The 14,748-nt window shown below is 37.9% G+C and overlaps 1 protein-coding gene across 1 annotated transcript; it reads left to right on the plus strand.

The window, feature by feature from the left end:
• The first annotated feature begins 460 nt into the window (after positions 1-460).
• LOC129441880 (microtubule-associated protein 1S) lies at positions 461-11,063 on the plus strand. Its single transcript, XM_055201618.2, has 7 exons — positions 461-1,101; positions 2,321-2,422; positions 3,418-3,500; positions 3,843-3,983; positions 4,788-7,860; positions 7,985-8,184; positions 8,392-11,063. The coding sequence occupies exons 1-6, from the start codon at positions 954-956 to the stop codon at positions 8,035-8,037; spliced, it is 3,600 nt and encodes a 1,199-aa protein (XP_055057593.2). The 5' UTR covers positions 461-953; the 3' UTR covers positions 8,038-8,184; positions 8,392-11,063.
• Positions 11,064-14,748: the final 3,685 nt, after the last annotated feature.

Genomic DNA, 14,748 nt, shown 5'->3' on the forward strand with positions numbered 1-14,748 from the left:
ACAGTTACTATTTACATCATTTGTAGGCTACTTCAGCATTGAAATGAAAACTCTATACTGAAAAATCCACCTAAGACCAGCATAAACTGGTTGCTGGTTTTAGCTGGTTTAAAATGGCAGTAGCGGGTCAAAGCTGGTCTTCCAGCCTGACCATCTAAATCCAGCTTAAAATGTGACCAAAACACAGCTAGACCAGCTTGCTACACCAGCAATTCCAACTAAAACCAAGTAGGGGGACCATCTTAAACCAGATCACCAGCTGGTCTCAGCTGGATTTTTCAGTAGGGAAGCGTCATAATTGAGTAAGTGTAGCCTAATTCATAATCAACATTAATAATTAACAAACACTTATATATATCATTTTAAATGCTCCTTGTTATTGGACTGAGATTATGAAATGTGAAAACACTCAGATGTTTTTTTTTCTTTTTGGTGAACAGTGTTTACAGGTGCAAGAGCTGGGAAGTTATGCGGTACCCAAAAGGATTATCGTGCAGTTTTTTGTTTTAATGGGTCTGATGAAATAAAGATATCTGCTATAAAAAATAGTCCTTGGCAAAGTTTTTCTTTTACAGCTGACTCATTTCACATTTCTGTTTTATAGTACAGCATGGACTTTAAAATAAAATCATAATTACGAGTGAATGATTTATTTACTTCCTTATTTATTCTGGTCTTTGTAGAGCAATCTGCCTATATAAATACTGCATATCAGAGAGAAACTGGGCGAGGCAGTGTTCAAAGAATTGTTTTGAGTTTGTTATGAATAAAGAAAACCACAGAAGCGGGCGGTTTAGTGTGTTTCTCACCAATAGCCAACTGATAATGACGAAGATTGATGGATGAACCGGTGCGGAGTTTGGTTGGTGAACTTCAGTTTCATTCAGATGATGCGCTCGTTTTCAGTAATGCTTGATTGTTTGTGTATGACATCATAAGCATAACTTTCCAACATGGCGTCGGGTGTAACGGCAGCAATGAGAGCAGAGGACCTGACAGCCCATCCTGGATTTAGCAATGACAAATACTCAATACTGATGGTCATCGGTGCTCTTTATCCACCGCGTATACTGGACCATATAGTGTTGGAAATTGAACGAGGTATGTTTTGACATTATTCATTTAGAAAAGGATTTATTAATATTAATGTTGCCTAATCACATGTATTTGTAATATTAGACTAGGGGTTAGCCTAATACATGCATTATAGCGTTTGCTTGTTGCAAAAAAGATCTTTATTCTTTGATTTTAATAAACAGTGACGTCTGATGAATTAAAGCTGACACACAGCCATTCAATGTGATGGCGTTTGTTCCGCTTTTGAGCAATTCCGTATAAATGCTTTGCATAGGTATTTTTCACTAAAAAACAGTCTTTGAATGAATAATACAATATTTATTCTGGCGCGAGCCTCGTGCTGTTAGCCAGCCTGCACTGCAGTGTTATATTGTAGCATCAGTGAGTAACATCATAGCATTTCTCCTTTAGTCTGCACATGCTTATATCACGCTTTGCGTCACATATTAATTTGTATGCTGTAATTATATAAAAGTGAAATTAAAATGTTTTTACGTCATGGTCTTGTCCTTATAAAGTCAATGGCCACACCCACCCGGCTATCGTTTTTGTTAAAATGTTGTTGTGGCGATTTAATGTTAATCGGACGGCTCTAGCGATAATTATTAAGCCTTAAGAGCTCAGTAAAACTGTAAGGGCATGTCACAATGCATGGTTGTGATAAAATTACAAATTTGTATGCCAAGTATTTGATTAACCACTCATTTAAACATTTCTTTTTTATTTTTTATATTTCCTTATAATAAAGTTTAAGAAATTCAATAAAAAATTAAACATTACAATATAAAAGGTGTAGTAACGTATATTTACACTTATTGTACTTTATTGTAAAAGCACCACTCCTTTCTAACAATATCTGTTAGTTAACGTGACTTTAATTCTAGTCTTAGTTTGACTGTTTTCTCTTATGTTTGCTAGTTTTAATAAATAAACTTATTTTGATGGTTAAGAGATAAAGTCTGTACCTATAGGCTTTTAAATTTCATGAGTATAAAAGTAGATCAGTGCTACAGTACGAAGCTTTTTTAGTGCCAGCAATCTCTTGAAATGTCTCTGTGTATCACATGACGTTTATAATTTCATGCTGACTTCAGTGTTTTTGCTCTTGGGGATTTCAGTCTGTTTGTTCTCAAATGAATGAGTGTTTATTTTAGTTATAGGCATCAAATGTAAATAAGCACAATACATCTTTTAGTGTTTATAATGCTTTGAAATGTTCATCTGCTCTCATCTCCTTACAAAGGCATTCGTGCATGGGATGTGGACCTGACGGTCTGTAACTTGGATGAGCAGCTCAGATTGTTTGTTTCTCAACATTCGTCTTGTCAATCCAAAGAAGTTAAAGGTAAGCATCACCCTCTCATTTTTGCATTGTTTAGTGTCTTCATTAATGGAAAGGCTGTAATGTGGTGCACTTGGTGACTTCAGTATATTTAGTGATGCCACTGGGAGTCTTTGGAACACATGATTTAGTGTGGGATGAATATTTTTTGAATGAACAAAGAAGCAACTGTACTCAGCCCCAGCCCAGCTTCGTATATGGATTTGTACGACTAGTCTGAAACTTTGCCTACTTTACATGCAGTGTAGAAACAAAGAAATAAATACCTCGAATAAGAAGATAATTATTTATTAAAATATTCAATATCTGCACTGCATAATCAGGAGGACATTCTAAACTGTGTTCTGTATTCAGTGTTGTGCTTGGGTGGATTCGTAGCAATAATTTGCTATGTCAGTACAAGCAGCAAAAAGGCAGGAAGGAAGTGCATTCTACCAATTGTTCAGACTTCTGGTGAAAAACAGCAAAGGAACATTTTTGCAATAGTTTAGAAAATTATATTGCTGACTAACTATACAGCAGGTAAAAGGTTGCAGCTGTATGAATCTGAATCACTCAGATTTCAATTTCAATTTATTTCTCTGGTGCCGAAGACCCTATTGTTCTTCAAAGAGTTATTATTATTTTGTTTGGGATCACACTGGAAGTACTTTCTTAACCTTTGACATTTAAACAGGATGTGCTCTGCCATTATAAAGTGGTGGGAATGGAGCAGTCATATTGTAGTGCCTAATTGAGAATCCAGGAGGCATAGAAAGATAAAGAAACTGTTAAAAACATGTAACTTTGATTTAGTTTTCTTTTATGATGATCCATTATTTATTGACAAATGTATTTGTTTGCCGTAATGCTTGCTTTTCCAAATGTTGTCTTTTCACACTGAAAATAATGTGGATTTTTTTATTCAGATGACAATGCAGGGAAATTATGTGCATGTACTTATCCCGTTTTATTTTTTATTTGACATGTTTTGTCTCTATTGTGCATCCCCTCTACAGGACAAAGGACATTTCAATACAATACAGAAGTTTTGGACATTAGCGTTATAGTCAATCCATCTGAAGGGTTTCTCTATTCAGAGGTATTGCATGCTTAAATTATATTTATTTGTATTGCACGACAATCAAATGCAAGAGAAATGCAAAAGTGAAGTTTGCATTCCATATGCTAAGGCAAAAATTAGGCATTTGCTAAGGCATTTATAAACAATTAAATGTGTTTTTGTGATTTTTACGTTATTTTATAATAAAAAATTGAAAACAACACTAAAACACCTTATGTTGCATAAAATATTTGCTGTATGCATGCAAGCATCCAGTCTCTACATGTTAGCCCTTTGTAGATGAACATTTTACTGTGAAAACAGCTTAAAATGTGTTTGTACTTATTATTTATATAACTTATAAATATTTGTATAATTCAGGTCCTCAGCTTAATATCAGGCATATCTCGACACAAGTTGCTGGTTCTTACAGGACAATCTCTTGAAGAAACCGGAGACCTTGTCCTGCTCACTGGACAGTTTACACCAAATGATTTAATCCAGATCTTTTCAGATGAAGAGGTTGGTTTGAATGTAAATGTGAATTCCAAACAGTTTTATTCCCATGAGCAATAGAATAGAAAACTGTGTATATTTATTCTGTGTACACAATGAAGTATGAGAGACTGTGCTGTATCGTGAATAAGTTACGGCTGAAGGGTGTTGTTAGACACGACATGAAGCAGAGTCAGTGCAACTCCATAAGCAGTGACTTATTCACGATACAGCACTAGCCTCGAGTACCTCATTGCTTACACAGGTAAATTATAACATTTACACTGCTTTAAAAATGTGACTTTGTAAAACATTACTGATTTGCATCTTGAGAGGATGACTCTGATTTATTTTAAGACATGTCAGTGCAAGTTGTTTTCAGCTGAAACATACATTTTAGCCTGGGACTATAGGCTTAGGCCTTGCCTGCAAAACCGGCCTAAAAGTCTTTGCTCCACTGGAATAAATAGTACCTACTCATTTACTGTTAAAACAGAAACTATATAGTATGAATATGGATAGTATGAATGAATTCGGACGTACTACATCTGCTATGTAAATACCGCTTTTGGACATTTTTGAATAAAACAACGCCTCTTCTTCGTTGGATCCATTGAATAAACACTTCAGGATCTTGCCAGAAAGTAGGGTCTGAACAGTAATAAAAAGTTTCACATATGTTTTTGTTTTTTTAAGGACGGTTGCTAAGGGTTCTACGTAGTGATAGACAGAATCATCGGGTACAGTGGCCGTAGCCGTATTTTATTGCAAGGACTGGAACTAACCATTTTATAATTTGATATAATTCCTGCTTTCTTACATTTTCAACAGATTGAAGCACTGTCTAACACTGTGAGGACACATGGCAAGGCAAATCTCACCTTAAGCTGCCCAAAAACTGGAAAATGGAAAACTTCTGTTCTTGGGAAACACAAGATACATGAAATTATTGACTTTAAAGTGAATCCTCTAATGGTTCTACCTAAAATGGGAGGCCTTCAGGAGTTCACTGACCTTCTTTCTGAGTCTTTAGAGCCGCAGTCTCCGTTTGACCTCTTGGAGCCTCCTGGCAGTGTGGGATTTCTCAAACTATGTCGCCCATGTTGTTATGTTTTTCCAGGAGGCAGAGGTGACTGTGCTTTTTTTGCAGTTAATGGATTTAATGTATTGGTCAATGGTGGAGCAGATTCGCGCTCTTGCTTCTGGAAGCTGGTCAGGCACTTGGACCGTGTCGACTCTGTGCTGCTTACGCATTTGGGAACAGATAATCTGCCCGGAGTTAACAGCCTGTTGGAGAGGAAGGTTGCAGAGCTTGAGCAAAGTACAACTAACTGCCAGGATAAAGAACAATGGCAGAAAAATCTAATCTCTCCAGAGCTTGGTGTGGTTTTCTTCAATGCTTCAAACAGACTTAAAAAGCTTCAAGGTGACCCTAATGTACTGCGAAGCAGTGATCTAGCATCCCTTACTTTACAGCATCTGGAAAAACTAAAAATCCCACCTGAGCCACTTCTACGCAACTCAAGTGGCCCAATTGAACCAGTTATTCTCTTTCAGAAAATGGGAGTGGGGTGTCTTGAACTTTATGTACTAAATCCAGTCAAGCGTAGTAAAGAAGTAGAGTCTTTCATGCAGAACTGGCCCGAAAACAGCTTGAAATCAAAGAGCTCAGATGTTCCCCTGCCCTCTCTGGTCTCTATATGTGCTTTACTTGTGTGGCATCCTGCCAGTCCAATTGAGAAGATAATCAGAGTCCTTTTCCCTGGCTGTACACCACAAAGTAAGATAATGGATGGTCTGGAGAGGCTGAAGCATCTTGAGTTTCTGAAGAGGCCTGTGGTGTGCTCCAAAGACTTTGAAACGACAAAATCAGATAAAAATCAGAAACTCACAGAGATCCAGGACAGTCCCAAAGCTGGAAAAAATGAGCCAACACCAAGTAATGGTGCTTCAAAGGAACGATCTGCTCGTGGAGATCTGGAACTAAAAGACAAAACCAAAGGTGTGAGTGGAAATGATCCAAAGAGTGAAGTAAAGCTGAAATCTGCAGAAAGCAATGTCAAACTTAAACCTTCTAAACTTGTTACAAGGAAGGAATCTTTTAAGGAGAAAAGCAACGAAAAAGCGAAAACATCAGACTTAAAGAAACAAGAAAATGGACAGAGAAGAACATCAGGTAGCAAGGATTCTTTAATAAGCAAACCAAAGACGGATAGCAAAACTAATGTAAAAATAGAGGAGAAAAAAGCAAAGTCTCTTGGGAAAGATATCAAGAAAACCTCAGCAACATTACAAAACTCAAATAAACCTGCCAATGTAAAAAATGGAGCAAAATTTAATAAACAGGCAGAGGACAAATCCAAAAACTTCAAATCTAACAAGGAACAGCAGAACCAAAAGCTTTCAACAGAAGATCTTAACTGCTCTGTAATGTCTTCACCTGAAGATATGACAGCAGAATTTCTGGAAATGGACAGAGAACAGGGTAAAATTCTGGAGAAAAGTCAAAATGCTGACTCTGGGAATGTGCAATGTAGTTCTATGGTAAACACTAGCAAGGCCACAGTGTCTGCCAGACCCTTTGTCAAAACAAAAAGCGAGCAATGTGTAAATCTCGACCTCACTCCTACTGAGTATACTTTGCTTGATGGGGCTTTAAAAGACAATATTTCAAAAGATGTAAATGAGGAGGTTTGTGTCAGTCCTGAAGAAAAGACCTTGGAGTTAACTTCTCCCAGATCAGGCCCAAATAGTGCTGGTCATACTCCTTATCACCTGTCACCCGAGGAAACCTGGGCCTCCAGGGATCACAGTAGCTTCGGAGTTAAAATGTGTCTTGGTTCAGATAGCCAGCAAACGGGATTGTCCAAGTTTTCAGAGTCTGGATGCCCTAAAAGTAACCAGGAGAGCGTCTCCACTTCCTCCAGAGAAAAGCATTCCAGTTTCCTGTCTCTCAGTTCCTTTAAAGATATAATGCCTGATATATCTCCAAGTGTCACCACCACTCACTCAATGCCAGCTGAAGTAAGTTCACCACAATCCACTGAGGTTGATGAATCACTCTCGATGTCTTTTGAGCAAGTGCTGCCTACAGTCAGCGAGTCTACCAACGAAGATGAAACTTCCTACTCCAATGGACAACATTCCAAATCCGATTTCAAAGTAGGGATGTCTTTGTCCTTAAAGAAACCTCACACTCACAGGGCCCTTCACGATGGGTCAGAGCCACAGGGTCTTCTGCTTGATACTACACATGATGTTGACCTTTGCTTGGTCTCCCCATGTGAATTCAAACATTTCAAACCAGTTGGCAGTCAAGAAGATCCACTGTTACCTGGAATTAGTAACCCCAGCCCGCTTAATATTTCAGATGATAGTGATCACTCCCAAGATTCAGCTAAGCCCCTTCCACCAGCATGTTCAGTTAACAAGGCTAATCATCCAGCTCAAAAATCTCCTCTCACTTCTGCCAGTGACTATTTCCCCACAGCCACAGATTCAGATGTTCATCCTGGGATAGAAGATTGCCCATCTATTACAGCAGATGGACTTATAGACTCTGATGAAGAATCTGGTGCCCACCTGCCATCCCATAACATAAATGAAGGATTAAATTCTTATCGAGGTAATCATCTTCTTATCCAGGATCCCCCACCTGCGCCTGTAAAGGACTTACCTCCCCTTCCACCTCAACCCGGTGCCTGTATGCCTGACCCTGTTAACAATGTGAAGGCTGGTACAACAAAGGTCAGAAAATCAACGGCAGTTACCCAGAGGTTAACATCCTCCACCAGTTTGACACAAGGAACCAAAACCAGGAGTGGAAGTCAAGGTTCTTCTGTTAGTGGCTCAAGAAGCAGTTTAGCTGGCACAAGCTCTGCTCCAAAAAGATCCAGCACATCAGGTTTTGATTTTTGTCATATTTTGCCAATTATTTCATAATGTCAAGAACTGGTTTACAGGAAGGCATTGTTGAGGTTGTGCAATTAAATACTCACCTACTGACTGGTGTCTTGACCAATTAACAGGTAGCAAGACTTCAGTATACTTGGATCTGGCTTATCTTCCCTATAGCAATTAAGCTTCCACTGTTGATGTTGAGTTCTTCTGCTGCCTGCGATCGTCCTGTTATATCATAAGTGGGGATGATTCGTACAAAGAAGGCTTAATGAGGTCAATTCTGGATGCGTTATTGGAGGGAAAATCTGGATGGTCAGAAGAAGTGCCGGTTGGTACTTTATTGCATATTTATCTATTACAAGTTAAATCATTCTGATGTTATAAGTGATATAATGCATGCCTACAGAATTGGTAGGTATACTGTACCTGTGAGAAGAACACATCAAGTTTAGCATGAATTAATGTTTGACTGTATGTATTACATTATTTACAGTAATCTTATTATGTATTGTCCTACCTCTGTGTTAACTTCCAGGTGACCCTCATTCCTACGTTTGAATCACCCATGATGCACGAATGGTACCGGGAAACTCAAGAAAAACAAAAGCAACTGGGAATTAGCGTCCTGGGCAGCAACAGCACTGTGGCTATGCAAGAGGAGACGTTCCCTGCTTGTAAAGTTGAGTTCTGGTAGATGGACAGTGATGTTGTACCTGTTCTAGTACTGAGTATCTTTGTTTGTGAACGCTATGCTCATTTAAAGTCACAATGAGACCTACTCTCGCACACTTTAAGCACCAATGATTGTTATGTACAGCTATGTTCTAAAGAAAATGTTTTCTTGTCAAACAACATACAGTATATTGTGAATATTTCTTGAAATCTATACAGTTGTTTGTCACTTTCCTCAAATACGACCCATAGCAGCAGCAGCTTGCAATTCCACAGAAAGTTTTACCTTAATTCAGGGGTGGGCATTCTTGGTCCTTGGGGGCCGCTGTCCTGCGGGGTTTGGCTTCAACCCTTATCAAACACACCTTAAAAGTAATTTCCAAGTCATCCTGCAGCCTTTGATTATATTTTTGAGGTGTGTTTGATTAGGGTTGGAGCTAAACTATAGGCTTGTTCGACTTCATGCGGCGCTGCGCAGACCGATCGGTGGCTGACTTGAAGCAGTGCATTCCGGTTAGTATTTTTGTCCGACTTAAGCTGGCGCTGCAGGCACGTGACTGCGTCATATGGTTTTTAAGTACCGCGAGAGCGATTCGAGATCAGCCGCCTGAGTTAGCCAGCGCAGTTCCCGAAGAGGAGCTGCACTGGCTGTAATGACGACACAGCTGTTTCACGATTGGTCGGATTCACCACATGACAACAACCACTTGTGTTTCGTGTGTATTTTCATGCCCTCAGTTCCACAAATGCTCACAAATCTGTATTTTTATAACAGTTAAAGCTCTTTTCATGTAGTCACGATGTTATATTGTGTAATCTTCATCAAAATAAAATGGATAAAAAACGTAGACCCCACTACATTGGTATTTAAATAATATATGCTTATGTTGAACTTTATTCTTGTAAAAACAGATGCTGTAAGCCTCTTCAGTTCCACTCATGCTCATACACGGACATTCAAAACAGTATAATTCACTTTTTATGTAGTTTACATCTTATAAATCATGTTTAATGCGATTAAGCAAGCAAACGGCACGTGATCAGCCATGCCTGACGTAAATGCAGCAAACTACGGGAACCACAGCGCGTCCGACTTCACGTCTCCGTTTTCAGCTCCTCCCCGCCTACACGCGGCTAATCTCGCCGATCGGTTACATCCAGCCACAGCCGATGTCGAACACACCTTTTGCAGGACAGTGGTCCTCCACGACCAGGAATGCCCACCCCTGCCTTAATGCATTTTGAAGTTTAGGATGCATGATAAACTCGAATAGCTCAGTTGGTAGAGCATTGATTGTAGGTTTGAAACATATACACTGAATGCACTGTAAGTTTTGGATAAACCTAAGCATCTGTCCGTGGCGTAAATGTGAATTTTGCAAATTGCATATTGGAGAAATAGTGAGTTAGGGGCCATGTAGAAAGTTCACACGATTGGAACTGACACTAGAGGGCGCTTAACTTTAAACACATTACAATAGGTTGTCATAAGCTGCTTGCACAAATAACCAATGGGTTAATTTTTTGGAAGAGGACAAGTTCTATATTGTTTGCGTGACAGATTGCTTAGCAGGTAGTAAAGGTGAACACAGTAAACTCACAAAAGCTAAATCAACACCCATAGTTGCATTTATTTACACAGCTGCACTTTGTAACTGGTTTATTATGGCTGCATATAAAGATTTTGAATGACACTAGATTCACAAAAAAGTAAATGTTAAACTTTAACATAACTCACAGCTCAAATCTTTCTTTGGAGCAGGCATACTGTACACAATTCTTTGAAAATTAAAAAACGCATTAACATAGCCCGATTTTGGATAGAAAGGGGAAAATGTGCCTAAATATAATTGATTTACTTAAAATTCTGCCTATGCATGAAGAATATTGCAAATAATCATTTAAACAAAACTGAAAGACTTAAACAAATGAGAGTTACCACTGGAAGTTAGATTAAAAAAGCCACAGATCACTCTCTATCAGTTATCTACACAATTCATCATTATAATATAGAGCCATATTTTTATACTTTTAGATTTACTTGACTTTTACTTAGTTTTTAAAATGTAGTATTTACATCAGTCCCTTTGACTGTTTAGGGACCAGTAGCTTTACACTAACCCACAGAAATTTACTATGAATGTACTGCACTATAATAAATGGTCACCTACTGTATTACTGGTAAGAAATCGGTAGAAACATAACTGCATGTAAATGACAATTTCAGTTGACTGTTTGACATGATAAGGTTTAGAAGTGTCAACTGTGGGACAATAAGGAAACTTTGACTGCACATCGTCTAATATCTGTGCCTACTGTGAAGTATAAAGTAAACTGCTAGTGCATACTAGCCCTTATTATCTTTTTAGACACATCTCTTTAATTTAATACTACTGTATAAGAATGTCTAGGTTTGTGAAGTACAAAAGATTTTTCAATTCACGTGTCACTACACATAAAGCAAGATGTGCAATATGATAAAATATATGTATTCTCATTTTAATGAATTAAAATATTAAAATGCCATTGTAAATACTTTGTGGGTTCTTTGATTATTAATGTATTTTGATATGATATTAGCACACAAGAACAGAGACCTTTATGGGTGTTCAATACAACATTATGCAGCAACAGTTTTTTTGTTACTAAAAACAAGTACTGTAGTTGAACATTTTAACTCAGAAATTACTTTTTCTAGGTGTGCATAGTCTCTTCATTAGCAGGACTTTAGGCTGATAGTGAAAGTGAAGTAATGGCCAATGTACAGTAACCCATATTGGAATGTGACCTCTTAACCCATCCAGTGAAGAGTGAACACATGCACTGCAAGTCGTAAACACACACACACACACCCTCCCAGAGCACTGATAGATAGATTCCACACCAACAAAAGACACAAAAGCAAGCTAATATCTATTTGCGCTAAAAAATAAACTATAAAAATGCAATACTGTTCACCAAAGGAAGATCTCTTAGATGCTCGTACTGCTGCTAAATATGTTTTAGTGTACCAACTTTGTCTACCTGGCTCTTATCATATCTGATGGCTGTCGCTGTTTCAGAGTAAAGCACTGCTAAAGTGCATGATGCCAGTGGAAAGACAATACATTAATGGTGAGGTCTTGTTGAGACTATCAAGAGCAGGGGTGCTCAAACTCAGTCCTGGAGGTCCAGTGTCCTGCAGAGTTTAGCTCCAACTTGCCTCACACCTATCAATTAGGGGTGATATCAATTCCACACCTTTGTGATTATTTACCATACAGCCTGTCCGAATGCGTTTCCAAGAGCTGCCTTTATGCCGCCGAAGTCATGGTCTCATTAGGCAGCGAGGCAAACAGGCAAATCTCAACAATAAACCAACTTTAATGTTTAATGTTACAGTCGAGATGTAAGCTCCCCAAACCGGTGGCGGCTGGTCAATAGGGGGCGCCGCCCCAAATGTTGGCCAGAGAAGAAAGCTACTTTAACATGTTACCGAAAAAGTTAAATACATAATGCAAATTAATACAAAATAAAATAATTTAGTTGTACTATTTTACTGTTAGTCATGTTACCATTTATTAAAAAAATTAAAACTTGATTTTGTTGTGTGTGTCGTGTGTGTGTCTGGGGTGTCACCCAAACGGGTGTGTATGTAGGTCAGTAAAAGCATGACTTGAGGCTGAGCTCTAATTAGCTAGTTTCAGATCTGTCTTGCGCCCCAAACCCTCCCACTTATGTTGTAAGCGAATTAATATTGTTTTTTATGTCTTTGAACTCATATGATTGGATCGTTCTCTGAGTCTCATAACCGCATTGCAGATTGCCATGTAACTGCTAGATACAGTACTGATCAGTGGAAGCAAGTAAAATATCTTGAGATGAAACAAAATATAATTTTATCCTTACAAAATCATTCTTTACAAGGCGTTCAGTTGAATAATAAATAAAGAATGAAGGAGCTTGGACCAGATTGAGCAGCAGGAAGTGATCGCGGTCAAGTTTACACTGTGTGCTTTTCCAGCACTTATGGCAAACAGTTGGCTGACATTAGCTGCTAAGTTGGGACTTTTATTGTTTTCCATGTTTGCTGTTTCAAAATCTGTGTGATAGACTGCATAAAATTTTGTGCTGCATTTGAGCTGCCTTTGCGTGGACATGATGCTCAGATAATCCGGTATTTTCAGTGGCTTGGTTAACTTTTTTGCAATGTACTGGTCTGAGCAGAGCTCAACATTATTATTCATGACACTTTCAAATAAGGTAATAACAGACCATTTCATTCTTAAGACAAATCCTAGGGTTGTTATTGAACATGTAAAACCAATTCTGAATATTTTTGGCACTTAATAAAACAACACACCTTCTATGTAGATGTCAGAGAACTATTTAACGTATTGTTTCAATGTATTTTTTAGTACGTTTGAAACTTTAAAATAAAATGTCTTTTATTACCAGTGAGGATTTTTCTCTGCTATTCTGTGTCTATGTATTATCTTCAAGGTTAGTTGATAAGAGGTATGGATGAAACTGCTGGAATTCTTGCACCCTGTGTCATCAAAGCACCCTGTGTCATCACACTCTTTTAATGCATGTTTGACAAATTAAAGAAATTGGTGGGACCCTGCAACCATAAGTGTGAACTGGGGTGGTTTCCCTGACAGGGTGTAGAATTATCCAGAACTAGGCCTTATTATATTAGGACATTTAAGTAGTTTTTACAAACAAACCTTACAAATAAAAAACAAAAAAGAGTACAGGGAAATTTCCCTTTGCATTAAACTGAGGAAAGAACCCGCAGCAGAATCCTTTGTAAGGAATAGTGCATATAAGGTAAATAATAATAATGAAATTCAAATAATAATTATGTCAAGTAGACCTTACAAGCAAGATTTGCAGGATTTTTCCTTTTTGATTTTAGGGTGTAGTAGACGTTGCCAAGCCTTACGTAAACTGTTTTGATTGGACAAAAGTTTAATCAAAAAGTGAAAGAACATTGAAAAGCAGTTCTGCACAGTGGCAGTCTGCTCTTAAAAGTAAGCCGTTTTATTTCTATCAAATACATGGTTTATGTATAGACTAGGACTTTTTTAGTAAATGTAACTAATATGTTTTTTTTAGGCTATTTATATGCAATCATTTTTTCATATGATAAGGGCATATAGCAACTGCTGATTAAAAGTCTTTAAAGCGGCACTATGTAAAGGGTGGATGACACAGAACGCGTTTAAGGCAGTTGTAAGCATGGCCGTATGAGGTGCGGACCTCGGTAGAATTTTCAAATTAAAATTTTTTATTTGAAGTTCTCTGAAGGACTAATTACCTAATTTAAAACGACTCGTATTGGCATCCGCGTATATAAGTTTGGGCAGTTTACTGTATAGTTTAGCGTAAAACTGACAGAAACTGTGACTCAAGCAGCTGTGAGACGCAACACCGGCCGCGCGTGCAGCACAGCATTCGCAGTGTTGCGAGATCGCATTGTGAAAAGTCCTCTTTAGACAATGTTTTAGCAATTAGTCTGACACTTTGGAAAATGTATTAAGTGAGAATGTGCATGTTACTGTTAGCAATGTCTCTGATGTAAGGTCTGAACTGATTTTTTTCTTTATGGCCTATTTTGTTTGTTTTCGCACTAATATTTGGGAACACGGGGTGACCAGCACCTAAACAGTAATCAAATGGCACATCATTCAGTTTGTTAAATTTATATTAAAACATAAAAAAGTATAATTGTCACGCTATGACCCCTTTAAGTTAACTGTTTACACATAGTGTATGCATACACTCTATGGGGGTGTGATAGAGATATATTACGGTATTAAACAAGCTAAGAAAACGCATAAACTGTATAAAACAGGTCAACGCTATAACGTGAATCGCTGACATTGCAGACTACATCTGTGACAAAAGTACATTAGTACACAAGTACACAATCATAATTTTTGTTTAGATGATTTATTAATGACTCGGCATCATCTATATCAAAAAGAAAATAATCACTTTTCTCTACCACCGGTTTGGCAGTGGACCAAACCACTGTGAGGCAAGGGAGGGCGGAATCAAAATGTTTAAAACGTTTTTGTTGTTGCTCCGTTTGCATTTGTATTGTTTTACTTCTTAAAAAACAATTTTAAGTAAAACAAATCATTAAATTATTTTCAATACACATATTTTAATGATATTTTAGGTGGGACAACCCTCAGATGGGGGGTCTTGACCCCCCGCGATTTCCACCTAT

The sequence above is a fragment of the Misgurnus anguillicaudatus genome, chromosome 2 (genome assembly GCF_027580225.2).
Source record: "Misgurnus anguillicaudatus chromosome 2, ASM2758022v2, whole genome shotgun sequence".
Lineage (NCBI taxonomy): Eukaryota > Metazoa > Chordata > Actinopteri > Cypriniformes > Cobitidae > Misgurnus > Misgurnus anguillicaudatus.

Bases quoted from the DNA above. Each gene is read 5' to 3' on its own strand.
- LOC129441880 (XM_055201618.2), top strand. From the start codon at position 954: ATGGCGTCGGGTGTAACGGCAGCAATGAGAGCAGAGGACCTGACAGCC. The intron at 1,102-2,320 runs GTATGTTTTGAC...CTCCTTACAAAG, and splicing joins AGTGTTGGAAATTGAACGAG to GCATTCGTGCATGGGATGTG. The intron at 7,861-7,984 runs GTTTTGATTTTT...ACCAATTAACAG, and splicing joins AAAAAGATCCAGCACATCAG to GTAGCAAGACTTCAGTATAC.